The sequence below is a fragment of the Mastacembelus armatus genome, chromosome 6 (assembly GCF_900324485.2).
Source record: "Mastacembelus armatus chromosome 6, fMasArm1.2, whole genome shotgun sequence".
NCBI lineage: Eukaryota > Metazoa > Chordata > Actinopteri > Synbranchiformes > Mastacembelidae > Mastacembelus > Mastacembelus armatus.
Genome location: NC_046638.1, coordinates 19,994,005 through 20,021,362, shown reverse-complemented (window position 1 = coordinate 20,021,362; position 27,358 = coordinate 19,994,005). Strand labels below are relative to the sequence as shown.

The window sequence follows — 27,358 nt, the reverse complement described above, 5'->3', positions numbered from 1 at the left end:
CAGACTGTAGAGCATGCCCACTGATAAAGGGGACAATTATCTGTGCAGTTCTCAGTCTATTTTAGCCAACTGATGTTTGTTTGATCTGAGTAAAAAGCTTAAACTCCCCCAAAAATAATAAGGTCAAGTGAAGCTTGAATCACTTTAAAGTAATGTTTAAGTGAAACATGTTTTTACTTTCTCTTTCACCAGCAACTCTAATACAACAACTGTTGACTTACTTCCCATCATATTTAACCACAGACAGTACATGGCTCGAGTAGACTAAAACATCTATAAATTACTCTATAAATACTCAAAGTCTAGGTTGTTTTAGTTTAATATTATTGCTTTGCTGGTAGTCAAGAGCGCATTTAAACAAAATGCTTTTACACAGAACTTTAACAGTATGATTATTTTAGTATTTATATTAATTGGTAAGTATGAAAGTAAAGTATCAATAGTTCCTCCTTATAAAGCTGTTACTTTATTTTTTTCTTTTTGGTTTCCAGTTACTTCTTTGTTTTTATTGTCTCTGTTTAATATGATTTCTATTTATTATAAAAATGTCAAAAGTCAATAGATAGCCAGCTGATACCCTGTGTGTGTGTGTTTCAAATGAAATATTAATATACTATATAATACTAATACCCTAAATAAATGCTTTTGGCAAGAAGTTAGAGGTAAAATCTGGGATGTTGATCACATATCAGTTAGGTAGGTCAAAAGGTAGGTTTTCTGCCTCCATCTAGTGGTCAAAGGGATCACATACAACAAGAACTGCACTGAAAATGAATAGCTAATTTGCAAAATGTTAATTCTTCATTAAAATGTTACAATTTATTTAATTTATTTTAAAAACCTTCATCAATAAACACTCTAGAAATTCAAAATCCCCCCCCAAAAAAACGGTGTAATGTAACATTTCTCCATATTTAAAAGTTTTAGAACACCTTGATTTTTCCAGGTTTTATTGAAATGTAGACATTTTAAATTTAGTGAATAATTTCAAATGGTACAAAGTCAATCTGTAAACTGCCTGAGGTGAAAAAAACATTCAGGCTACCAGAAATAAAAAAATAAGGTTCATTTTAGAGGTATACAATAAAACGTGTCAACTTACAGCTGTTCTGCAGCAATAGACATAATTTAAGCCTTGAAACTTGTTGCTAACAAATCCTGCAGGTGTCCCAGCATTTGTGAATTACCCTCTGTCTGTGTAAAAGCAGAGTTGGAACAGACTGTATTACTACACCCTCTAAAGGAATATTTGGATAGTATTGTTCTGCAGCAAGTAGTATATTGCTCTGATAATGGTGAGAAGAAGACATTTAACAAAGACAGACAGACCAACATAACTGTTAAAGTGAAGGTCTTTCCTTTAGAGAAATTACAAAGAAAGCCATAGCTGTCAGTGAGTTTCCTACACCATCAAAAGGCACTTGGAAACCGGAGGAAACTCAGAAGAAGCGGTCTGGCAGAGCTAAAGGGAAAACTGGACAGTCTCCAGACTTAAACCCCATTGAGCTGGTTTGAGATGGAACTGGACAGAAGGATGAAAGCAAAGCAACCTACAAGACAAAACATTTGTGGGAACTTCTGCAACAGTGTTGGGGAAATTTTTCTGAATAATATTTGATACTTGTTGTAGAGAAAATGTCACCAGTGTGTTTTAGACACTGACATTATATAAATACATACATTTTAAAAAAGGGGAAAAACAAACTTTTGACTGGTAGTGTATCTAAACAACAAAAGCTATCACTAAAGTCTTTAGTGATAGTGACTTTAGACGGTATCAAAGCAAGTCGATAGCCTCATTCCTGCCTTACTTTCTAAACTGACATCCATCTTGTAGGACCCAGAACACAGGCTGTCACTAACTCACTGACAAGCACATTTTCTGTGCAGCTCCCAAATATTACTGAGAAGGACAAGATGGGAACAGTGATTTCTTTCTATCAGATCTACCTGATCATAATACCTTACCGGAGAGCAGCAATAAAATCATGTTATGACTAAATACAGACAGAAGTACATGGCTAGACAAATAGGAGTGCTAAAGTGTCTGTGCTCGTAGTGTTTCAAGAAGCGTATAAGATTAAATTTGCATTAGCTGGAATGTTCAATGTTACAAAAGTGTTAGAAAAATGTCACTAGTCTTCGGTTTGTTGTCTACACAGCGCCACCCATCTTCTTGAATACTTGGAACTTATACTTAATGCCGTTCTCCTCCTGGATTTCTTTTGGTACACCAGGGACACTGAGAAGAGAAAAAGATAAAAGCAGGTTTTCTGAGTTAATTAAAGGACAAAAACTCTTAAATATAATCATTAAATGAAAAAATATTTCAATAAAATTATGTAAGGCCTTAAAGTAGCTATGGATAGAGCATAATTATCTTCAAACCCATGAAGTGAGACATAAACACCATTTAACAGCAGCAGGTTCAGATGTAGGGACTATACGTCACACTATAATGAACTGATGATGAGATAAACATACTTTTCTTGTTCTTTAAATACTGTTCTATCAAAATCAGGGAAGAAGACGTTGCAGTCAAAGTCAGCCATGATGTCTGTCAGGTAAACCAAGTCACACCATGGGTGATTCAACGCATCCTGGTCAGAAACAGAAAGCAAAAAGCACACTCTGGTCACATGGATCTGGTCAGTGAGGTCATTTTAAACATTTGATAGCATTGAATAGTAAGTAGCCTATATGGGGCTGTTATTCACTTGGCTGGAGTTTATAGTTTGAGCACACTTGAAGTACACATGATTAATGGGTGTATGAAGAGTTCTGCAGTGCCTTTAAATCCGACTTATAAGAGCTTATGTGGTTTAGCTTAATAACCCCACTCTGACAGATACATAGTGTGTGACAATTTGACACTGTGACAGTCTGCCAGTCCTCTAGGACAAACCCCCCACATAGCAGCCTGTTGTCTCTCCCATCAATTCAGGACTCAAAAGTCATAATGTTAAGAAGTTGGAAAAAGTGGAACTCCACGCAAATGTCCTCTGACGTGCAGGAGCAGCAACCTGTACATAATTGATCTTTCTTGTTTTGATTGCCTGGGGGGAAAGCATTCCCATTAAATATAATCCAACTTTAATGAGGTGTCGGGTCTTTGCATAAGAAAAACGATGTGTGGAAACACATTACTCTGGAATTGAGTTGCTTTATGCAAGTGTCTTGGCACCAGCAGAAAATAGCTGTCCAATGAGAGCTGAATAGGTAAATCATGTGTTTAATGCTAAATGCCTGTTTCTTTGAGTCAACTGTGTGAACACGGTGGAAAAACACAATTGATGCTTCTCGAAGAAATTGTTTAACTGCCACTAGAGGGCACTAAGACCCTTAAAGTATCACTTCAAGTAGACCTGTTGTAAGTCAGTAGAAGTAGGTGAGGAGCAACACCCTACATAAGACAGAAAACACCTGCTGGGCAACAGTTTTTATTTGTCATAGTAGAAAAGTAGAGGTGTTACTTCTAACATTGACAGCAACTGTGTTTTATACAAATGTCCAGTCAACTGTGACAGTGAGCCAGCACGCACAAGACTAGGACCCCGAAACTGAAGTAACTAAATGGATTTCAATCATCTGTAGATTTACTATTTACACATGTGCTTTTCCTACTGTGACACATCAAAATGTTGCACTTACTGTTCAGATTTTCAAGCATTTTACAACTAAGACAATATCCAGAGTAGTTACGTCACAGCAAGTGCTGTTTTTGGTTGGTTTCTGAGGTACTGGACAAACTTGTTGAGAAACGTGTGACTGCATTAGGGCCCAGCTCCCTAACTGTTTAATCTGGGCCTACCCTGTCTTATCTTTCTGTAGGATTTAATGAGATGGATAGACCACATTACCTTGTAGACCTGTGTCCCACCAACACTCCAGATGGTCTCTATCATACCAGAAAGGGGAGGCCCTGCAGCCAGCTGGACAGCACTCTCAAAGTCTTGACACAAGAAGTGGGCATGATCTGGAACTGTGCTATAAGAGATGAGAGTGCAGAAACAGTGGGAAAGGATGAATGACAAGAAAAGCCTGAATAACCCCAGGGAGCTTTAGCTCCTTTTGCTGATGCAGGTGTTTTTGAGTGTGAGTGAGTGTGTTTACAGAAGCAAAAGAGAGAAGTGACTCACGTCAGTGTGGTACTCAGCACCACATGCAGAACATTGGGTAAAGGGAATATAGTCTGTGGATGGGAGTACCAGCACAGTTTACCCCAGATCAACATGTTCATCTTTCCTGTAATAGATAAAACAGAAAATTTGACAGTAAATTCTACATCCTAACAGTTGTGACTCTCATGTCTCTGAAGATGGCACATATTTCAGGACTGGGTATCAAATCTCAGTAATAAGCTATGGATGAAATGCCTTACATTTCTGTCATATTAATATGTCAAAATTTAGGAAACTTTCTGGACATTCAACTGGGAAACTGAAATAACCACTTGGGAATGTCACTTGTTGGCTAACCACATGAGTTACCCACCAGGAACCTCCAGGCTCTTAATCACAGTGACCCAATAAAGACACTATTGATTCAAAAAAGTTTTCCCTGTAATGGTGTAACAAAGTCTGTAACTGCTGGTCACTTTCTATCATTTTACTGCAAGTATATATCACCCAGCCCTACTATCAAATCAGACCAGAAGACCACAGTATATATTGTTCTCTTATTTGTTAATTCTTTATTATAAGATGTAGTTTTTGGCAGCTGTATTCCAAATGTGTGTGCGTCCAATATGCGGTGGCTGTAATATAACATAACACTGACGGTGAGAATTACCTGGTGTCGACACCTTTGTGACATTGTTCAGAAAGTACTGGAATTCAGACCTGTGTAAGTGACATTTTTAATCAGTTTAATCAAGCAGAAACCAGACAGCTGTTACAAAGCACATTTATTCTGTGTACTTTTGCCATATGTCTCTTTTATTTTATTGTTTTATCATTTGGAAATATCCAGGGGCATACTGGGATACTGTCACAGCTCTGATTCATTGTATCATCATTGTATCATCAACTTTACATAACACTGGGCTTATGACACACTAAGAAGTATGTATGTAGTTATAACAGTTATACAGCCAGTTTAAAAATGTTGTTTAATCATGTACAGTTTGTTCTAACTTGTCCTATAAAGACCCCAACAGTATGTAGTAATGTGGCATCAGTTCAAACAGCAGCCTCCACTCATGCTTGGACATATGAGGAGCTATAGCTGTTAGGAAATACACTGTTTGCTTACAAGTATATAATTGGTATATCCTGAGTATACAAAATGAATAGAGGAACTTCTTTTTCTGTGTTTTGCCTTTAACACACATTCCTGGAGAAACTGATTAATTTGGGAAACTTGGCCTATGACAATAAATCTTAGCAAATATTTCTTCAAAACAGGACTAATATAAGAGCTATAAAGAAAAGTGGCAAGAAAGGTTATGTAACTGAAGTCTGATAAAGTAATGTTTACTGACCCTGTATTGAGTAATCCTACTGCACACGTAGAATTTCAAAATAAAAGTATATTGATAAACATATTCTCAGATTGCATTAGCTGATGGTTATATAATATAAAAACCGCAATTCCCAGGGTATAACTGTCGTTATGTATGTTAAAATCATAATAGTAAACGAAGAGCTCATGTCATATGGTTTCATTCTTACGGTAAATGCCACGGCAGTTTTCCATCTTTCCCGATGCCCATGTTACGGCAGACTGCTGCAATAACGCGGACTGGTTTCTGCTGCACTTCTTCTCGGCTCTTTTCCATCTCCGACAGTCAAACACAACAGCCTGACAAGCGGCACACTATCAAGATCTGGAACAGGAACTACGCCAGGCTCAGGGCGGAGGGGACCGTTTATGGAGGTCCGGAGTCAGACCCGCAGCAACACCGCCCACCGCCCAGGGCAGCGCCTGCGCATCCTCAGCACTGGAGGCCCCTTCCCAGCCCCCACAGCCCAGAATCTAGGACCCGAGAGCAGCGTGACTCATTCACTGACTTTACAAGTAACGATAGGAAAATACCCGCAGAGACTGAACGTATGCATGTTGTCAATTTGACTAAGCAACTTAGAAAATGTTTAGTTTGGAGAAGTTAGTTACGCCCTAAAAGATACTCTCTGAGACAGGCAAACAAAGAAATAGTTTCTGACAAGGTGCTAAAGCGTTGGGCATTAAACTTTGGGTAGTTGCATAAATTAACAGAAAAAAGATGGCTTAAGAACTTATCTAAAAAGGTTAACACTGAACATTGGTTGTGTAATGTTCTGTGAAAACAGGAAACCAATGACAAGAACCACTATCTGAAATTCTTTGGCTCAGTTAACATATACACTGGCAATAAAAGGGATAACACATACTGGACTTTTATGTTTTATCATTTAACAACAGAAGATGATATTCGGCTTTTAGACACTGATTAACAAAAAAAAAAAAAACTGTCAGTGAAAACAACTCTCCATATTCATCTACAAATTAAAAAAATGTAATAAATAGCAAAACAAAATATTTACAATACATAAACAAATATTTATCTTGACATGTCATATCACAGGCAGCAGCTACTGAGTGTAGGAAAGGTCCAACTCAGCTTGATCATTTGCATGAGTCTAAGTGAACAGCTAAGGGCTGGACTCTGGCTTGTGAAAGTGCGTGTCAGTACGAATTGATGACCAAAAATACAGTCCTAGCTATATTTGAAACTACAGTATCTTCCTAAAGCAAAGGAACCTGCCTATTCAGTTTCTGCTTCAAATGATTTAACAAAACACAAATGAATGTATGAAATTTTGAGACGTGATAAGACCTTTTAAAAGCTATTAATTGCTGTAATTCCTCTTGTGAACACAATTGGAAGAAAAATCTGGATTGCGTTATAGTACAAACAAGAGATACAACAAAGATTCTGTCTTTTATTGCCATTTTAGTAAGGATAGGTGGTTGTTTATACAAAAATAACAGATTCATGAGGACATGGGAGACAACAGCACATGTGGTAGCACATTTAAGTCTGTGTAACATATTTACAAAAGCAGCTGTGACCAAATATACAAAAGTGGAAAACCCAAAAAATATTTGCAAAACATATGACAGTAACTGTAGGGCTTGCTTCATCATCAAACCATCATTTTGTTTATTGCTGTACATCAGACCTTTATGTCCTGGATCTCTGAGAACAATGATCTCACATTATGTACATTAATTACACAGCAACTTTGGATCACTGATATGAAACAGCTTGTTTTGAGATAACTGATTGATCCTATGTTCATGTTTTATCCAGGTCATCTTATGTCAATGTGCCAACAGTGGCTGAGGATGACAGCTGTACACCACACATCTTTCATACTTTCCTCATTAGGTTCTCATCGCTCACATTTTCACATTAAGGTGTGGAGGCCAAATCAGTCAGTTCACCATCTTTGAGAACTGATGCTTAGACAAACCAGGTGACTGATTAAATGATGGCTGACCCGAATCCTTGTATTCTTACACATTTTCAGTCTGGTGATGAGGGCATTGAGGGTGTTGTGTGGTCTCCCAACACCCTGATGTGAAGACTTAGCTTCTGGTCTGCTCTTCACTTAGCTGCTTTTTCCCTTCACAGGTTTCTTCCAGTCATATTTCCATTTTCTCTCGATCCCTGTTCCTACCATGTGTGCGTCTTACAGTATCTGAAAACCAAGATAGTCTTAAGTGATTACAACTATTAAACAAACTGCCAATATCCCCATCCTGTCTCCTCAATGATTGTCAGGTACATTTATAAGTGTGTTTGCTGCAGGCGCCGCAGGGGAGGACTCTACCAATTGACAGACTGACTGAGCAGTTCTTAGTAATTGTCTGTTGCATGTCATTTGCTCTGCCTCCAGGATTTAGCGTTGCCTTTGGGTGAGACTTCTTCATGCCGACGCTTCTGCGAGGACTGTCTTCTTTCTTTATTAAAATACATAACACACATCAAAATATAATTTTAAATGAATTCAACAGTTTACATTTTATTTTGTGAATTGGACAGAACAAAACATTCACAGAAATTAATTCACATAAAAGATATGACTTCCTTTTGCAGTAGCTAAGAAAACTGGCAGGTTCATATCTTGTCTGCATGTTATAGTTTAAAATATATGTAATACATGCAGACATACCTGTTTGAGATGTTCCCTCCTGAATGGGCAGATCATCAGTGGACCGTCCTGGACCTTGACTGGTCTTTGTGCTGACTACTGTGACATTATTGCCATTTGCAGCATTGTTGGGATTGACAGGTACTGTTGCTAGCAGGCCTGAAAAGAAACCAAAGCATTTTGATTTGCCCACAAGATCTTTGTGAAAATGATAATCCTGTCTTGTACCACAGCTAATGAATAAGGAGATATAGATAGTCACTTGAATTTACTTGTAAGCATCAAGCATCATGAGGGGTGATAATGTTTGTGTGGAAATTATTTGAGGTCAATGAACCATCAACCAACAAATTATACACCAAGTCTTCAACAGTGCACTGCATGGAAGCTATCAAACACTGATACAAAATACCAACACCTAGCTGTAAAACTGGACTGACAGGAGAAAGTCACACAGGTGTGTGGATAATCACCGAAAATGCATCAATTACTTTTCAAATGAGCCTTCTAAACATTTTCATTATCATTATTTCTCATCACATGAAAGTCTTTTTAGAGGTCAGCTATTTATTTGGGCTTGTATAGTTGATAATACAATCAAATAAAATAGCAGTGCTATTACATTGTTATCATCTGCCACCTGCTCTTTGTCACACCAAAAACAGTATTTATTTAGTTGTAGTGCTTCCTAATTAAGTATTGTGTGATATGCACTTGTCTGCATCAAACACTACTTTGGGTTTTAGATCTACTGTCTGTCTACATCATGAATGAGGTTGGGTCTCATTGAACAGGCTTTGTATGGAATGCATGCAGGTAGAATACCTGATCTAAAAAAACATTTAAACAAATGGGTCATGTCCCTACCCAGGCCTCTATAGCAGGAAAGCTGCTGGTAAATTTGCTTCATTCGCTCAATGTTGATGCGGCTAGCTTCAGCATGGTTCACCATGGGCTTGGGATAGTGGACTCCTATAATGCACTTGGCTGCCTTTTGTATTTCCTCTGGGGCATTCCAGGGGTCATAGATGTATTTGGCTGAAAAGCCCCTCAATATGGGCAAATAACGCCTGGAAGTAGAGAAAGAAAACAATGATGTCAGTTGTGGAATATTAAAAAAAAATGCATGGAAGAGAATATAAGTTTGACTAACCCCGCACACTACACCAATATGTGACAGCTTTGTCTGTCTATACAGATATTAGAGATGCTGGTGATCAAATTAAATTTCTTTGCATTAACCATTAACCTCTGTGATCTGATGCGGACAGACTAATCAATTGCTTCATGTGAGTCTGCAAGAAAGCCTAATCATAAGATACTGAAATTTCAATTTCTGCAGGGAGGTCAAATACCCACAACACACTCAGCTTGTGAAAGGGCACTGTTCTTACATTAACCCTCAGGGGTTGACTAACACGCTCACATGTTTTGTGGCATCTTGTCCTGATTCTGTGCAGAAATGACATAAAATGTCAAACTTCATCATAGAATTTATTTGCTTTTTCTGTGCGTTTGGATGATGGCGCGCTACGTGGGTGAAAAAGCGCTTCATATGTTCCAGACAGCGACGGATAGTTTACTTTCTCCTCAGAGTAAAAATACGACTCAAGTGACAAACATTTGGATCCACATTGTTTTGTATTGTGTTGTACTAATCCTCTCTCAGCCACATTGACTGAAAGGCTTATGCAGGTCTTTGAGTGGGTCTTTTGTCTTCTTAGGTAAATCACATGACTATTCATGGTTAGAGACACATTCCTGCATATGCCCTTTCTAACCAAAAAGTGTTTTAGAAAATTTAAATCAGTGTTTTGTGTCAATGAGTGAACAAGATGACTTTCACATCATTTTGAAGCAAACACTTTACACTACAAGATGCATTTCTTAAAAGTCTTGTGAACCAATGTTCTGTTTTATGGTCTTATTTCAGTGACTAAAAAAATTGTAGTTTTTCACTAACCATGCATAAACACTGCTTTGTCAAAAACACAATCATGTATAAACTTGCTGCTCACATATTATTGTAGCCCAGTTTGTGCTGATTACAGTGTTATCAGACTTTAGACATTAATATGTTTAAAAGACACTGAAAAAAGCACAAATGTCAGGGCATGTCAAAACTTGTCCAGGGCCCCAAAAACCCCCTCAGGCGTCAAAGGGTTAAAGTAAAGCAGATGACAGTATTGACTGACCGTATGTAGTCACCATTCGGATCTGTGCGTCGTCCAAATCCAACAGGGCAGTAGCAGTGGAAAAACTGCTGAAAAAATGAGCTGCAAGAGAGCCACATCCAGCTGCCAGCATTTACACTCCAGTCTGCATCCAACAGCAACTCTTCAAAGACCTGCACAATTGACAGTTGAGACAACACATGCTAGTAAAGTTCATGAAAGCACAAAGCACCAGCAACCTTCATTTACTCTAAATTTTTCCCCCAATTATGCATTTAAATGACTGAGTACCTTCATGCCTTCCTCCCAGCTGATCCAAAGGTCTCCCCTGGTGAGGAAACAGGCCACAGCATGCCTAGCCAAATGATGGATCCACCCCTCCTGCCTCAGCTGGGTCATAATGGCATCTATCCAGGGGAAGCCTGTCTGTCCTTCTGCCCACTTGGCCAGTGCCTCTGGGTTCCGATCCCAAGGAATCTGGACACACACAGGATTTCCCTCCATTTTGTCAAAGCAGGCGTTGTTGGTAGCAGTTGTATAGAAGAACTCTCTCCACAATAGCTGGCCATACAAGGAAAGAGGTGGGGTGCTGTTCTTCTTCAACTGATGCACATAAAGATAAGATTAATACTCGAGTTAATCATTGAATAAACTACAAAACATGCTCAAAACTATCTCACATTCTCTGTAGAAAATCACTTATAAATGCTCTTATTTGACCAATGTACTTGTTTTAATTGATCATTTTGATATTTTATTTTATTTGTATTGTTTTTTTTAATTTATTCTAATAATTAATTCATTCTAATTTAACTGGTTTTCCCTGTGTAAATAAAGGTTATATATTTGCAGAAAAGACTGGTTTGACTCCATTATCACCTAATATCAAATATTATAATTATCTTATCTAAAATCAACTAAAATAAAATGTTTTTAGTTGTAAGTGATCAAGATACAAAAGATCCAGCCATTTAAAGGATTATATTATAGTATACTGTCTAGGCTTGTACATCTCATATCAAAAACATGAACTCAGTAAAGACAAAACAGAAAATGACTTATTATAAATATAACTTGTTCATGTTGTTACATGACTTGTCTGTGGTCATTTGTACCTTTTTGTATAGATCAGTGAGTCTGAAGTAGAAGAGGCGACAGGAGAGGCATCCAAAGCGCAGGTGGGGGCTGAGGCCTGTGGGACTCGCCAGCAGGGAGTTAGCATTCATACGTGGACGCTCAAAGTTTGCCACCCATGCCTGTAAAAAGGATGCTCAGTCAGCATTAGCTACTTACATTACGAACTTGTGGTGTTTATTTGACTGAAATAAACAGCAAATTAGGTTGCAGCAATCTTAGATGTACTGACATTTGTTTCAGAGGTTTGGTGGTTTTCTGCACTTCTTTGCTTTCTACTCCCAATGATCTTAATCTCATTTCACCATGCCACCGTTAATGACAACCAAAAGCTGGAAGTCTAAGTTGATGAAATGTATTACTTAGGTCTATATCTATTTAAAAACCTCTCCAAGTGAAGTAGTGATATTTACTGTATGTTTAAATTTTTGTTCATTAATGTAACAATAAGAATTTGATCCATGATCCACACCAGTAAGACCATCTACTTCAACTGACTGCTTGGCGAGATAAATCCAGAGGCAATGATAACATTTCTGCATATACTGTCTAGTGAAATGTCTGTGTACCTTCCTCTCCAGATGCCGCTCTAGCCTCATGAGGCCCTCTGTTTCTCCACCTGGCCACACTGCTGTGGTCAAGCCCTCTGTCTCAAAACCTGAAAAAGCAAAAGGGTTATCACTAGGTTATTAGACAAATACATAAGAGTCAAACAAAAATACTTGGGACTCTCTGACATTTGCAACCCTCAGACATCACCAGATGCTTATCTTCACTGGTGATGCTCTCCCAGGCTTTCGGTGCAGCACTTACTTGTGGGGACAGTCAGCACCCAGTCAGTCTGAGATCAGGTGACTGCAAAGATCCTCCTCTGTTTGGTCCTATGTGTAAGATCACTGTTGTGCCAAATAATTAAATCATCCAGTGAGCTCACACAATACTCCTGTGTGCCTCTGCATTGATCCTGTTGAGTCCCTCAGCAGTGGAATAATATCTAAAATCCAGTGTGCCAGCTCCTATGGAAGCCACACTGGATCAGACCATAACAGAACACATTATGTCTGACCTATAATGTGGTGTGCTCTGATGCACAAACTGTTCATATTTTCTATTTCTATAGAGGTAGAGTTTTCTTAGCATGAAGAATTTTGATCCACTTTTTGTGTGTTCTTGTCAATAGGAGCATGACCTTTTTGTTTTTTAGACTCCCTGGGAGTTTATATTAAGTGGGGAATCCTCTGAGGTTATGGTCATTTAGTCTTCTCATGATTGTTGCAAGGAAACATGCACAGCTACATCCTAAAGAGCTTTCTTTACATACTGTGCAGTCAAAAGGTTTTGTCCTCACCACACAAATGATTTTCCCATTGATGATGTGCCTCGTGACTCTGTTTGCTTTTTTAAGGTTATTGTTTGGGTATTCTGCCTATATCTTTTTAGCAGTGGGTCATGGAGGCGTGGACCGTAAACATGAGGAGATCAATGAGGAGACAAGTCTGCAGTCAGATTCAAACTGTGGTTGTGAAAATGTGACATGTCCTAACCTCAGGTTTCATAACCTTCTGTTTGCCATTTTCAAGTTCACGTGTGCACCCTGCTTTCTTTTTAATATATCTTACATATATATATTTATATGTTTCAGATTCAACAGTTGATTAGCCTCATTATTACCGTCTTCGTTTGGAAGGTCATATATTTACTCCTCATACTGACACACAACTCTAACTCAATCTAAATGGCAACTTTCAACTCTCAGTCAACTTGAATCGTGTGTGAGCACTTTTGTGCACAAACCGATGTCGAAACAGCCCACAACTGTCCAAGTGTTAAATTACCTGAAATCTTGCAACTTGGGCACTGCTTGTTAAACAGGCTACATTTCAACACACAGTTCTTTCTATATTGATGTAAACAGGCTATGTAACTATACAACTGTCCAAATACTCATGGAAAGCATTTAAATATATATATATTGTAAGCAAACAAAGGCAAAAAACTCTTACCAAGCTCTTCCAGAGTTGGCACTCCAAACTTGTCGTCATGATCTTCACTGATAGGTGTGGCACATGTTTTAAGGACCTCAGATGTGATTGTCTCTACAGGCAGCTCCACAGCATCCATACGGTTGATAAGGGCCTGGAAGTGCTTGTATGTAAGAGGAGGTTGAGCACCATTGAGTTCTATTAGCCTTTAGGAAAGAAAGTTTAAAAAAAAAAAAAAAAAAACTTTAAATACCTACATACAGAGCAAAGGCACTCTCAGTTTCAAACAGGCTCATACTACTGGACATTTGTTTCAACTAAAACTGTCACTCACTTGTCCAAATCATAGAGGGTGTGTGAAATCCGCACTATGACTTCTACCCCAGCCTCGCTGGCTAGTTTTTGGATGGCAGCATCACGTTCTTTGCCAAACGGCTCAGAATCATATTCATAAGATAACCGGGTGATCTGCCATTCCTGAAGAAGTATAGAAGGAAGTATAGAAGTTTATACAAATTATTTTTTATTATTCTGAACAATAATGCATCTAAAAGGTGGACTGGCAGATGATTATGATAAATCTGTTTTAAATATCATGAACAACAAACTGAAACCAAGTCAGTGAATTTGGCCCAGGGCCACATGTAAGACCACTTGATATGTAACTAAAGCTATAAAAGGATTCCAAGATAAATATATTGGTATGAGTTTTTTTTTTTTTTTTAATATTTAAACAATCATATGTTTTAGAAATATGTGATTTCTGTGTAATCAATTTGGATGACCCTTATATAAATTCAGTGAAGGATCAATGGATTCCAATTTGTTTAAATCCTTTTTAAATTATACTTTTTTTAAAATACAAAGAAAAGTCAAAGATGTAATTTTCTACTCCATTTCATCACTCATACTTTAAATAGGCGAGGGAAGACATCTGTAGGCTGGCCCCTGATGACAAACAAGCGAGAGTTGAGTTTGCGTAAGCTGGCATCCAAGTCCTCTAAACACTGCAATAAAAACCTGGAACCAGACAGACAGAAATACCAGATAACTGATTATGCATGTGAGAGCAACATGACTGCACGAAATGCAATCATAAGACCACTAATCATGGACGCAGGTTAGTTGACATTTCCACATGAAAGGATAAAATAATGTCTGCAACATCACTGCTACAAAAAGAATGGGTAACATTTCACAAACCTCTGAGATTTAGTCTCCGAAAATACATGAGAGAAATAGTACAAGTTCCCAAAAAACATGAAAAATAGTTCTGATATTTTCTTTTTCTTTTGCTGAGAGTGAAGTGTTGCATCTCTGAAAGAGCAGAAAGCTGAAATTAAGATAAGATAAACCTGATGCATTCAAATCACAATTTTAAAGGTCTTCGATCTTTAAAACAAAGACCAACAAACATGCTCAAAAAGATAAAGACAGGAACCTCAAATAATTTACGCATATTTGCTGAAAGCACCAAACACACTTATGTTTCATTTTTCTCTAACAGGTCAGTATCAAGAATCTATTCTGAATTCATACAAGCCTGGAATTTAAGAAATCTGATTTTGAGTATTCATTAATTCCAAAATGGAAAACTAAAACTAACATTATGAGGTTAATGTGCAGGTGTGCTTCACTATTTAAAGACATAGGATGACTAACAGACTGCTCTCTAAATGGTGTTGGAGTTTTCTAACCAATAAAACTGATAAAGGAAGAGGAGTCTTGTAATATTAACATTAGTACAGATCATTAAATGAACATTATAACTACAACATCAGCAGTGATTTCAAAGTACTGACCAGTTCACATTTAGGCATGAGCATAAAAATCTCATTCAGGTACAGTCATATATTTAAGTATTATTACTATACACAGAAAGGCTAACACACAGCAGTAAACTTTGAAAAGCTGTAATTATGACCAAAGTAATATGGGAAAATCTGAATGTAGACAAGCTAGAAATAGTGTGAACATGGTAAGTGGAGGTGCCTAAAGGGGGAGGAGTGGGGGCATCTCATGACTCTGTGTGTGTGTGTGTGTGTGTACTTAATATAGGTCAAACATTTGAGGGGGCATGACGTAATGGCCAGAACAACACACTGACCCATTTTTCCAGCCCTCCGTTCAGGGCTGAACAGGGAAGTTAGTAAGCAGAAAAGATGACTTTTATCATCATGGTTGTTAGGCACTGATTACCGCCTTGAGCCTTTACACAATTTCTTCTCAGGACATAAAGGTCCATGTCTTTGCTTACAACAAAAACTATGGACTACAGTCTACTCAATTCAAATTAAATGTAAAGCTGAACAATGACACATGCTGCTAAAGACATACTGGTCCACCTGAATTCAGTAGTGGATAGATTCAGGTAAAGTATCTGGCTATGTGCCATGTTTTATTTGAAGATTACAGTGGGTACAGAAAGTATTCAGACCCCTTTAAATTTTTCACTCTTTGTGTCATTGCAGCCATTTGCCAAAATCAAAAAAGTTCATTTTATTTCTCATTAATGTACACTCAGCACCCCATCTTGACAGAAACAAACAGAAATGTAGAATTTTTTGCAAATTTATTAAAAAAGAAAAACTGAAATATCACATGGTCATAAGTATTCAGACCCTGTGCTCAGTATTGAGTAGAAGCACCCTTTTGAGCTAGTACAGCCATGAGTCTTCTTGGGAATGATGCAACAAGTTTTTCACACCTGGATTTGGGGATCCTCTGCCATTCTTCCTTGCAGATCCTCTCCAGTTCTGTCAGGTTGGATGGTGAACGTTGGTGGACAGCCATTTTCAGGTCTCTCCAGAGATGCTCAATTGGGTTTAGGTCAGGGCTCTGGCTGGGCCAGTCAAGAACGGTCACAGAGTTGTTCCGATGCCACTCCTTTGTTATTTTAGCTGTGTGCTTAGGGTCATTGTCCTGTTGAAAGGTGAACCTTCGGCCCAGTCTGAGGTCCTGAGAACTCTGGAAGAGGTTTTCCTCCAGGATATCTCTGTACTTGGCCGCATTCATCTTTCCTTCAATTGCAACCAGTCGTCCTGTCCCTGCAGCTGAAAAACACCCCCACAACATGATGCTCCCACCAACATGTTGCACTGTAGGGATTGTATTGGGCAGGTGATGAGCAGTGCCTGGTTTTCTCCACACATACCGCTTAGAATTAACACCAAAAAGTTCAATCTTGGTCTCATCAGACCAGAGAATCTTATTTCTCATAGTCTGGGAGTCCTTCATGTGTTTTTTGGCAAACTCTATGCGGGCTTTCATGTGTCTTGCACTGAGGAGAGGTCTCCGTCGGGCCACTCTGCCATAAAGCCCCGACTGGTGGAGGGCTGCAGTGATAGTTGACTTTGTGGAACTTTCTCCCATCTCCCTACTGCATCTCTGGAGCTCAGCCACAGTGATCTTTGGGTTCTTCTTTACCTCTCTCACCAAGGCTCTTCTCCCACGATTGCTCAGTTTGGCTGGACGGCCAGGTCTAGGAAGAGTTCTGGTCACCCCAAACTTTTTCCGTTTGAGGATTATGGAGGCCACTGTGCTCTTAGGAACCTTGAGTGCTGCAGAAATTCTTTTGTAACCTTGGCCAGATCTGTGCCTTGCCACAATTCTGTCTCTGAGCTCCTTGGGCAGTTCCTTCGACCTCATGATTCTCATTTGCTCTGACATGCACTGTGAGCTGTAAGGTCTTATATAGACAGGTGTGTGCCTTTCCTAATCAAGTCCAGTCAGTTTAATTAAACACAGGTGGACTCCAATGAAGGAGCAGAACCATCTCAAGGAGGATCAGAAGAAAAGGACAGCATGTGAGTTAAATATGAGTGTCACTACAAAGGGTCTGAATACTTATGACCATGTGATATTTCAGTTTTTCTTTTTTAATAAATTTGCAAAAATTTCTACATTTCTGTTTTTTTCTGTCAAGATGGGGTGCTGAGTGTACATTAATGAGAAATAAAATGAACTTTTTTGATTTTGGCAAATGGCTGCAATGACACAAAGAGTGAAAAATTTAAAGGGGTCTGAATACTTTCCGTACCCACTGTACATCTCTCTCTACAAATTAATATATACACACACTGACAAAAGTCTTGTCGCCTATCCAAGTTGTAGGAACAACAAATAACTTGACTTCTAGTTGATCATTTGGAATCAGAAGTGGCTTATACGAAAGGCAAAGGCTTCTAGATTATGCTTATATTACCAAAATAAAATCTTATCATCCCGTGATTTTTAATTATTTAATTAGGACAGAAAGGTCAGACTTTGCTTAGACAAAAGTCTTGTCACATCTTTAAAGGATTCAACCAATCACAGATTAGAGCATCAACTGTGACAAATACTGTAATTAACACATTCCCAGGTGTGTAGAAGAAGAACAGCCCGAAGACCAAGTCTCCTGCTGAGGTGGCAGACATCTTTAATGTATCTAAACGTCAAGTGGAGTGGATAAGAAAAAGATTTGAAGAAACTGGTAAAGTTCATGACAGGCTCAGGTCAGGCATACCCTGTAAGACAACTGTTCGAGAGGACCGTTTGTTGGTTCGACAGTCCAGGGCCAGCTCTTTTTTAACTGTAGCAGAGCTGCGTAACAACTGGTCACCAGAAACCCCTGTATCTACAAGAACAGTTTGTCTCAATGGCCCGAATTAGTACTCAGAAACCAGCATTAAACAGACGACAACAAAAAAAATCGTGTTGCATTTGCCAAAGCCCACAGCTTGCAGGAAGGATGGACTGTGGAAAAGTGGCAGAAGGTTGATTTTTCTGATGAATCATCTATTGAACTGCATCCCAATCGTTGCAAATACTGCAGAAGACCTATTGGAACCCGCATGGACCCAAGATTCACACGGAAAGTCAAGTTTGGTGGAAGAAAAATCATGGTTTGGGGTTACATTCAGTATAGGGGCGTGCGAGAGATCTGCAGAGTGGATATCAACATCAACAGCCTGAGGTATCAAGACATTCTTGCTGCCCATTACATTCCAAACCACAGGAGAGGGCAAATTCTTCAGCAGGATGGCGCTCCTTCTCATACTTCAGCCTCCACATCAAAGCTCCTGAAAGCAAAGAAGGTCAAGGTGCTCCAGGATTGGCCAGCCCAGTCACCAGACATGAACATTATTGAGCATGTCTGGGGTAAGATGAAGGAGGAGGGATTGAAGATGAAACCAAAGAATCTTGAAATCTGGGAGTCCTGCAAGAATACTTTCTTTACCTTTGCAGATGACTTTATTAATAAGTTATTTCAGTCATTGCCGAGACATATGGATGCAGTCCTCCAAGCTCATGAGAGTCATACACATTATTAATTCTTTTTCCACTGCACCATGACTTTATGGTCTGTACTGTACATTATTTCTGTTAAGTGACAAGACTTGTCTAAGCAAAGTCTGACCTTTCTGTCCTAATTAAATAATTAAAAATCACGGCATGATAAGATTTTATTTTGGTAATATAAGCATAATCTAGAAGCTTTTGCCTTTCATATAAGCCACTTCTGAGTCCAAATGATCAACTAGAAGTCAAGTTATTATTTGTTGTTCCTACAACTTGGATAGGCGACAAGACCTTTGTCAGTGTGTGTATATATAATAATTTAATCTCACTGTCTTCTATTTTCAGGAGCTACTGAATTACAATTACACAAAAGCTTGAATTCAAATGTAGTCAAAGAGAGAGTAAAGTGAAGATGTTTATCAAGCTCCATGGAGTCCTAATTATAACACAGAGCTAAATGTAATGCTCAAGATTGGGTCCCTCTAAGCCTGCACCAGATACAAATACATCATTAACGCTGGAAAGATGTATAATTCGGACACCAGTTGGTATTTTAACATCTTATACTTGAATAGGCTTACACCATCTCCCATTTTTTTTTGTTATACAAAACCAACACATCACTTAGTAGTCAATCCAGGCTCCTATGGGTCATATAAATAAGGAGTGCATTAGAAGAAAGCAAACAAATGTCTTTAAAAATTTAAAGGCTAAAATGACCATCAGTAAACAGACTATACTGATGCTGAACTGTGACCAAAAATTTTGTTTCCTGAGATAGATACACTGATAACTCTGAGGTAACAGTAAATTCTGAAACTAAAAGTCTGAGAGTATATTACACACATTTACAGTATTTTTAATTTTAGAGCATGCACAGTGTTTCTACAGAAATCACTATTGAGAACATATGGCACATTTAGGCTGATAGGTAGAAGTGGGAGATTATCTTATACAGGATGTCCAATCCTGGTGCTTAAGGCCCACTGTCCCGCTTGTTTTCAAACTATCCCTGCTCTACACACCCACTGCTGATTACCTGGATCGAGTGTGTTCAGTCCATTAGGATCTGGAAGATACCATCTCAGATGATGCTGGAAGCGAGGGAAGACAAAGTGAAATGGTATCTCCCAGCTTCTGATTAGCTGAACACACCTGATCCAGCTAATGAGCAGTGGGTAGTGCAGGGATAGTTGGAAAACAAGCAGGACAGTGGCCCTCGAGGACCAGGATTGGCCACCCCTCATCTAATGCATCACCAGTAAGAGTCTTAAGAATCACCAGATCTGGAGTTGAGACCCAATAATGACACACAATCGGTTAGACCTTTCACTCAACACTCTGTCACCCACACTGTGCAGGTTCAGATATCCTTTCCCACTCCTTACCTCCACCTGTTGATGCCTACATTGGAGGACCCTGCGAACCAGGGGTCCAGGATGTAGATGCAGCGCAGGGTGTCCGCTCCCTGGATAGAGTCCCTCAGAGACGGGTTGTCGTGCAGCCGCAGTCCCTTCCTGAACCAGTGGATGGTGTTGACCACCATGTTTGTCCGCCTTCTTTATTTATCCCTGATGGGGTAAGTTATCGAAGGAGGTAGGTGGTCCAAAAAAAAAAAAACAACAACAACAAACGATGACGTCCTGCGTTGTTTTCCTATCAAAGTAGTCCAGTGTCCACCCGAGAACGAATTAATGCTATAACCGGGCCGAGCTGAGTTTTTCTGAGCCTAACCTTGCTCCATGAGTACCCACAGTGTCCAGTCTCCTGCATGTGTGGACAACAAGAGACCACAGCAGGGGCACAACACCTGTTCTTATGAGTAGCAACAATGCAGTGAGCACATTTCACTAACTTATGTTGCGGAGAAAAGTATTTTCAGCCAATAACGTTAGTGTTAAATTTGTTTTTGTTTTCATCAGCTATCTTGCGTGGCCTGATGTAACACAAGCTAGTTCTTCCCATAAACGACAAACGTGCGAATATTTTTGGTTTTCCCGTGTAACGCTAAGCTACACAACGTTAACACACAGTAAACTCACCGACAAGTCAAACGTTATGTATAAACTGTAAACGCCTCCTAAGACCAGTCAGCCATGCAACAACACGTCCTTTCTGTGTCCGCATCTCCACCCACGTGACCCCGCAGGGATGAATGAAGCGCTCTGATTGGTCAGAGCCAGCTGTTATGTAACCGTCCGTCCGTCACGTTTCCGTAATGTGCTTTAATATCCTTGCTTACATGTCTGCGGTTGTTTTAAATGATCCAGATCTCGATGTCCGACCGCATTTCCTCGTCATTTTGTGACAGGGTTCGAGTTCGGACAACAGAAACCGAAAAGAACCCTGCAAACACGTAAAGGCAGTTAAATCTGTGGTATTGGATCAACTTACGTAGTGACGTCAAACTTGCCCGCATGACCACGTGCCGTTCGACGAGACCTGCCCGGATCAGGTGTGCTGGATTTATGATGCAGGCCGCCCTTTTTGATCTGCAACCACTGTGAGCGACGTTTAAATTACATGAAACACCAAGCTGTGATAAATCACAAATTATATCCTATTTTTGATAATTGAAATAAAAGATTTAATCCTAAATTATTCTGTGCTTTGCCAAATATTCTGGACAGTAAACACAGACACTATCAGCAGCTTAAACTGATTATATTAACAGTGACTGAAAGGCAGGGGTCCACCCTGGACAGGTCACCAGTCCATCACAGGGCCACATAGAGACAAACAACCTCACACACTCACACTCACTCCTATGGGCAATTTAGAGTCACCAATCAACCTGACATACATGTTTTTGGACTGTGGGAGGAAACCAGAGTACCTGGAGAAAACCCACCCAAGAAAGGTCCCTGATGGGCTGCAAACCCAGGCCCTTCTTGCTGTGAGGCAACAGTACTAACCACTAAGCCACCATGCTGCTCTCCATCCATTATCTACTATTTATTCCTGCAATCCAGGGACACAGGAGGCTGGACCAAATCCCAGCTAACATTGAGTGAGAGAGGCAGACAACACCAGGACAGATCGCAGACACAGAGACAGACACTCACACCCACATTCACACCTCCAGGCAATTTAGAATCATTATTAGTCTAACTCCAATTTGCATGTGTTTGGACTGTGGGAGGAAGCTGGAGTACCCAGAGAAACACACACAAACACAGGGAGAACATGCAAACTCCACACAGAAAGACCATAGGAACCATATCACTGTGAGGAGACAGTCCTAGTCCAGTCCTATATATATTAAAAAAAAATGTTTCCTTTCTCATCCCTATGGGTGGTATGTGTGTCTTCCTCAATCCCGGGTCCTCTACCAGAGCCCTGGGAGTTTGAGGGTTCTTCACAGTATCTTAGCTGTTCCTAGCACTGTGCTCTTCTGGACTGAGAGCTCTGATGTTGTTCCTGGGATCTGTTGGAGCCACTCTGGGGGTCACAGCCCCAAGGGTACCGATTCACATGTTCACTGTTCACATGACCACTGTTGCCTTCACCTTCCACATCTTTTCTAGTTGTTCTTTCAGCCCTCATTATTTCTAAAGCTTCTCGTGTTCTTTTTTTCCGATGTTGCTATCACTTGGGATCACTACATCTATCACTATGGCTTTCTTCTGTGGTTTGTCCACCACTACTATTTCTAGTTGGTTAGCCATCACCGTCGGTCTGTATCTGGAAGTCTCACAGGATCTTAGCTCAGTCATTTTCCACCACCTCTGGAGGTGTGTCCCATTTTGACCTCCAGCCCATACTCTGCACAGATGTTCCTGTACATTATGCCAGCCACTTGGTTATGGCGTTCCATATACGCTCTGCCTGCTAGCATCTTACAACCTGCTGTTATGTGCTGGATTGTCTCAGGGGATTCTTTGCACAGCCTGCATCTGGGGTCCTGCCTGGTGTGGTAGACCCCAGCCTCTATCGATCTTGTGCTCAGGGCCTATTCTTGTGCTGCTACAATTAGTGCCTCTGTGCTGTCTTTCAGTCCAGCTTTTTCAAGCCACTGGTAGGACTTTTCGATATCAGCCACTTCTTCTATCTGTCAGTGGTACTCAGTGGTTTCTACTGCCATGGTGGTTCTTGCTCCTCTTCCTCTGCATCGGGCTTCTGTTGCCTGAGATATTCACTAAGTATTCCATCGCTTGGAGCCATCTTCCTGATGTACTCATGGATCTTTGCTGTTTCATCTTGGATGGTGGCTCTGATGCTCACCACCTCTGCCTCCTTCCTTCCTCTTAGTGTACAGTCTCAGGGTGCAGGATATGGGGTGAAACCCTCCATGCATTGTGAGGAGCTTCCTTGTCTTGACATCAGTGGCTTCTATGTCCTATTTTAGCTAGCTTATTATGCCAGTGGGGTATCTGATGACCGGCAGGGTGTAGGTGTTGATGGCTTGGACCTTGTTCTTCCCATTTAGCTGACTTCTTAGGACTTGTCTTACTCTCTGCAGGTATTTGGCTGTGGCAGCTTTCCTTGTGGCTTCTTCTTGGTTCCCATTTGCCTGTGGGATTCCAGGGTACTTGTAGCTTCCCTCAACATCCGCTCTGCTGCCTTCTGGAAGTTCAACTCCTTCAGTCCTGACAACCTTCCCTCTCTTCGTTATCATTCGACAACACTTGTCCAGTCCAAATGACATTCCAATGTCATTGCTGTATATCCTGGTGGTGTGGATCAGTGAGTTGATCTCTCGCTCACTCCTGGCATACAGCTTGATGTCATCCATGTACAGGAGGTGGCTCCATTTCATAGTCGGTATCTGAAGCCAGTCTTAGTGATGATCTGGCTGAGGGGGTTCAGGCCTATGCAGAACAGCTGCGGGGGCAGAGCATCTCCTTGGTAGATGCCGCACTTGATGGAGACTTGTGCAATCGGCTTGAGGTTGGGCTAGGGCTGTTTTCCACAGTCCCATTGAGTTCCTTATGAAGGTTGTTATAGTCCTATTGATGTTGTATAGTTCCAGGAATTCCAGGATCCATGTGTGAGGCACTGAGTCGTAGGCTTTCGTATAGTCAATCCAGGCTCTGCACAGGTTGGGCTGTCTGGTCTTACAGTCTCTAGTGACTGCTTTATCTACCAGTAGTTGATGTTTTGCTGCCCTGGTGTGCCCATTCCTTTCTGGGTCCCGCTCATGTATTGAGCCATGTGCTTACTCATCTTAGCTGCTATGATGCCTGACAGGAGCATCCATGTTGTGCAGAGGCAGGTTATCGGGCGGTAGTTGGATGGGACTGCTCCCTTTTAGGCATCCTTCAGGATCAGGACTGTTAGCCACTCTGGGTGAGTCCCATCCATCTTACCACCTCTCTGCAGTTCTGATAGTTGGCTAACTTATCTCAGTGTTGCCCTTATTTTTGCCTCTAACCATCTTCTCCATGCAGGATCCTGCTCCTTGGTGGTGTATATTTTGTGGCTAAGCATCTCAAGATTCACTGTTGCCGTGGTGTGTATCAGCTTGTTGGTCTCAGTGATGTCACAGTAGGGATTGTTCGCAATGTTGCATTCACATCTTCCAGTAGACATTCAGAGGGTATTTCACTTAATCTTGGTAACCGGCTACAGAGGTTCCAGGTAGCTGATTACATATATATATATTTCTGTCCTACATGTCTTCAGACCACAGGAGTCACTGTTTAATGGTTTTAACTTTAGTGTGTTTAAGGCAGCAGCAGAGACTAGTCCATGTCTTTTTCATGTCACAGCTGAAGCAAACAGATTTACAAAGAAGAACATAGTGATGATACATGGCAGGCAAACAAGGGCTCTAACAACACCCAGAACCAGGTAATCCAGAGTAACATGAGCACTGATTATCAGGGCAGGGATTTGTGAAAAATACTCCTGTCTACTTAAAGGTAAGACATTTTTACTTTTTCTGTGTTTCATATTTTTTCTTTGTTATTTTCAGTTTGTTACAGTAGGTTTTGTATGTAGGGTCATGTGACCTGGTTTGCTGACTACTAACTGATCTCCATTATCACCATGGTATTTGAATGGTGGCTGTGTGGCTGCTTTGTCACTGTATTGTGTTCCTATGTGTGATTGTTGTCTATATTTGGTGTCAGAACAGCGTGCTGTTGCTGGAGAGATGTGGCAGTGTGTGTCAGGCTGAGTCTTTGTGTATTATAGCATTTTAAGGCAGCTGTCAATATGCTTGTATTCCGGTGTGCTCCTTATGTGCTATAAAAAAGACATTTTTCAACTTTTGTGCAGCATATGTCTCATGTATTTTTTCAGTAAATATTTAGGGCCATAGTTTACAAATCCTCCTCCTAATCTGAAGCCCTGGGGAGACACAGTATCATTGAACTCTGTTGTGCAGCAGCAGTAACTGTGCAGACAGCAGAGGATCCAGAATCACTGCTCCCAGTGAGTCCAGTAAAACACCTGTTCTTACAGGATAGCCAGTAGGCACAACAACAGAAGATACAACAATAGAAGATATCAGGGTGATGGAACCACAGTAGTAATGGATCCGTTTCTGTCATGAGTCCCTCTGGAGACTTCCTGCCAGAGGACCTTTACTTTGTTGAGGCTTCCTCTTTTCCTTGCTCTGGTCTCTGGCAGCTTTGTTCGTAATTTGTGTTCATTAGTTTCACCTGTGGTTTATTGTTTATCCCGTTCACCTGTTTTGCCTTTTGTGTTCCCCCTATTTATACCTCCCTTGTCCCTTTGTTTAGTGCCGAAGTATTAGTTGTGGTTAGCCTGCGTTTTGGACTGGAAGTATGTTTGTTTGACGACCGTCCCACCCGGTCTTCTTCTGTCTCGTGTTTTTACTGTCTCACCCGGTTCCCTTGTTTGCCCTGGAAGTCCAGGGGAATAAAGCTTTGTGTTTTTGTCCTGCATTTGGGTCCCTGCCTCTCCTCCTTCCGTCTCGACGCAACTCCTGGCAGTTTCTGGGATTATGCTGTGTTGGTGGAACTATATGTTATTGGCCAATGTCTGGTGGCAATATTTTGGCAGTGTTTTCTAACATGTTTACTTTTTCCATATGCAGACATGCTATTAGATGGCCACTGGACTTGGCTGAGGTTCTTAAAGACATTTCACTTCTCATACAAGAAACTTCTTCAGTTCTGGCTTACCTTGAGAATTGTACGTGTTTTTCCTCCTTTTTCAAACCATCAACCTTCTGTGTCCAAGATATTTACGTTACTGTCTAATGGTCTAAGATGCAGGTTGGTTGCAGACTCTTGTCCTGAGGAGTTGGCTCTCATGTGTTGTGCTGTTTACTGTAATAATAGTTGTGACTTGCAGTAACTGTGCTTTATTCTGATATACCCATGTCAAGCACTTGGTTACACTAGTTTTTCAAAGAGGCTGTGTTGGATAACTTGTGCTGCATATGTTATCAGTAATTCTGATAAGTGGAGAACATGTCATTGCATGTAGTGGTACTGTTGTACACTAGATGGTGGTCTTAACCAGGAATACTGTTTTTGGCTTTAGTCTTTTTTTTTCATTCCCCCTTTTTATTAATATAGATTTAGGCTTCATTTCTGTGTTCGTAGTTTAAAAAGCATACAGTTTTAAAACTTATTTCAAAGGTTTTATTATCTTCTTTGGTGCTCATGATTGACTCAGACACCAAGAGTAGGCTGCAGTTATGCCCCACTGTCCAACTTGTGTTCATTGAGTACTGTATGTAATTTTTGTTATTTTTGTTTTGTGGTGTAACTTATAGAGAAAACAATTTGAGCCTTTTGCTCTTGTAAATAAACTGACATTTGACTGCACAACACCAGGGTTCACTGTTGCTCCAGAATTACCCCAACCTGCTGTCAAATGCTACAGCCCTGCTGCATTTCAGATGTAAACTCAGCTCCAGTCAAAAACATCAGTAAGCCTCCAGATCACAAAGTTATTTTTTTTACCAGCAATTTTGATTATTTCCACCCCTCGGCTAATATTTATACCAAACCAGAAATGTTTACAGTTGTTTTCACTGAATTATTATTTTCAGTTAATTTAACTTAAACCAAAGACAATCTCATGTAATCATTTAACTTATTACTCCAAAACAAGAACTAGGTTCATTTAATTGCAAGGAGCCTGTGTGTGTGTGTGTGTGTGTGTGTGTGTGTGTGTGTGTGTGTGGTTATAGATCATGTGAGTGATCCCAGCGAATGACCTTGACAGTAATTCAGATCTTTTCAATGAGTTCTCCTCCAGAGGAACAGAGAAGGATACATTATGCATGCAATCTATTATTAATGGTCTTGAGTCATGTTACGATCAGACATGGGCCATCAGAAAATATCTGAAAAGCCTGACCCTCTATGGGACTTGTCTTCTAAATATGGTTATATCAAAGCAGCTGCTTCTATATTATGAGACTTATTATTTAGTGCAGTTTTTTTTTTTACAAATAACACGGTGGTGTTGTATTTATGTACTATCACAAAGTTTTGAGAAATGAAATCACTCAAAAGAATTCCAGACATTAAAATATGTATTGCGTTCACTGTTTACCTTCGGTTTTTCTAAATAAATCTTCACCACGGGCTGTATTAATGATTATTTTTTTATTGATCTTTAAAGCGATCCAATTAAAACTCTTTGCTGTTTCTTCCCGGGACTTCATTGGCTGACAGATGTTCTCGGTTCTCCAGGGTCCCTCCTCCTTCTGTCAGGCACT

At 40.1% G+C, this 27,358-nt stretch overlaps 2 protein-coding genes across 3 annotated transcripts; both read right to left on the bottom strand.

Annotated features, from left to right (window-relative positions):
- Positions 1–933: 933 nt before the first annotated feature.
- Positions 934–5,900, bottom strand: LOC113133008 (dihydrofolate reductase). Its single transcript, XM_026311512.1, has 6 exons — positions 5,673–5,900; positions 4,792–4,841; positions 4,140–4,245; positions 3,861–3,987; positions 2,485–2,600; positions 934–2,242 (listed from the first exon to the last, which is right to left on the bottom strand). The coding sequence occupies exons 1-6, from the start codon at positions 5,777–5,779 to the stop codon at positions 2,155–2,157; spliced, it is 594 nt and encodes a 197-aa protein (XP_026167297.1). The 5' UTR covers positions 5,780–5,900; the 3' UTR covers positions 934–2,154.
- A 1,010-nt stretch (positions 5,901–6,910) lies between these two features.
- On the bottom strand, positions 6,911–21,086 carry cry1b (cryptochrome circadian regulator 1b). 2 transcript variants are annotated; one of them, XM_026311665.1, is made up of 12 exons: positions 20,100–21,086; positions 14,340–14,448; positions 13,763–13,905; positions 13,450–13,634; positions 12,016–12,104; positions 11,428–11,568; positions 10,604–10,915; positions 10,334–10,485; positions 9,006–9,208; positions 8,160–8,297; positions 7,818–7,947; positions 6,911–7,685 (listed from the first exon to the last, which is right to left on the bottom strand). In XM_026311665.1, the coding sequence occupies exons 1-11, from the start codon at positions 20,255–20,257 to the stop codon at positions 7,865–7,867; spliced, it is 1,713 nt and encodes a 570-aa protein (XP_026167450.1). In that variant the 5' UTR covers positions 20,258–21,086; the 3' UTR covers positions 6,911–7,685; positions 7,818–7,864. The 2 variants fall into 2 exon arrangements, with proteins under 2 accessions (XP_026167450.1, XP_026167449.1); XM_026311664.1 differs by having other exon boundaries at positions 6,911–7,947; positions 20,100–20,282; positions 20,754–21,086.
- Positions 21,087–27,358: the final 6,272 nt, after the last annotated feature.

Bases quoted from the DNA above. Each gene is read 5' to 3' on its own strand.
- cry1b (XM_026311665.1), bottom strand. From the start codon at position 20,257: ATGGTGGTCAACACCATCCACTGGTTCAGGAAGGGACTGCGGCTGCAC. The intron at 13,906-14,339 runs GTATGAGTGATG...ATACTTCTTCAG, and splicing joins TCTTCCCTCGCCTATTTAAA to GAATGGCAGATCACCCGGTT. The intron at 12,105-13,449 runs GTAAGAGTTTTT...TTGCTTTTTCAG, and splicing joins GCCAACTCTGGAAGAGCTTG to GTTTTGAGACAGAGGGCTTG.
- LOC113133008 (XM_026311512.1), bottom strand. From the start codon at position 5,779: ATGGAAAAGAGCCGAGAAGAAGTGCAGCAGAAACCAGTCCGCGTTATT. The intron at 4,842-5,672 runs GTAAGAATGAAA...TCACTTACACAG, and splicing joins AAACTGCCGTGGCATTTACC to GTCTGAATTCCAGTACTTTC. The intron at 3,988-4,139 runs GTGAGTCACTTC...CATCTCTTATAG, and splicing joins GTGCTGAGTACCACACTGAC to CACAGTTCCAGATCATGCCC.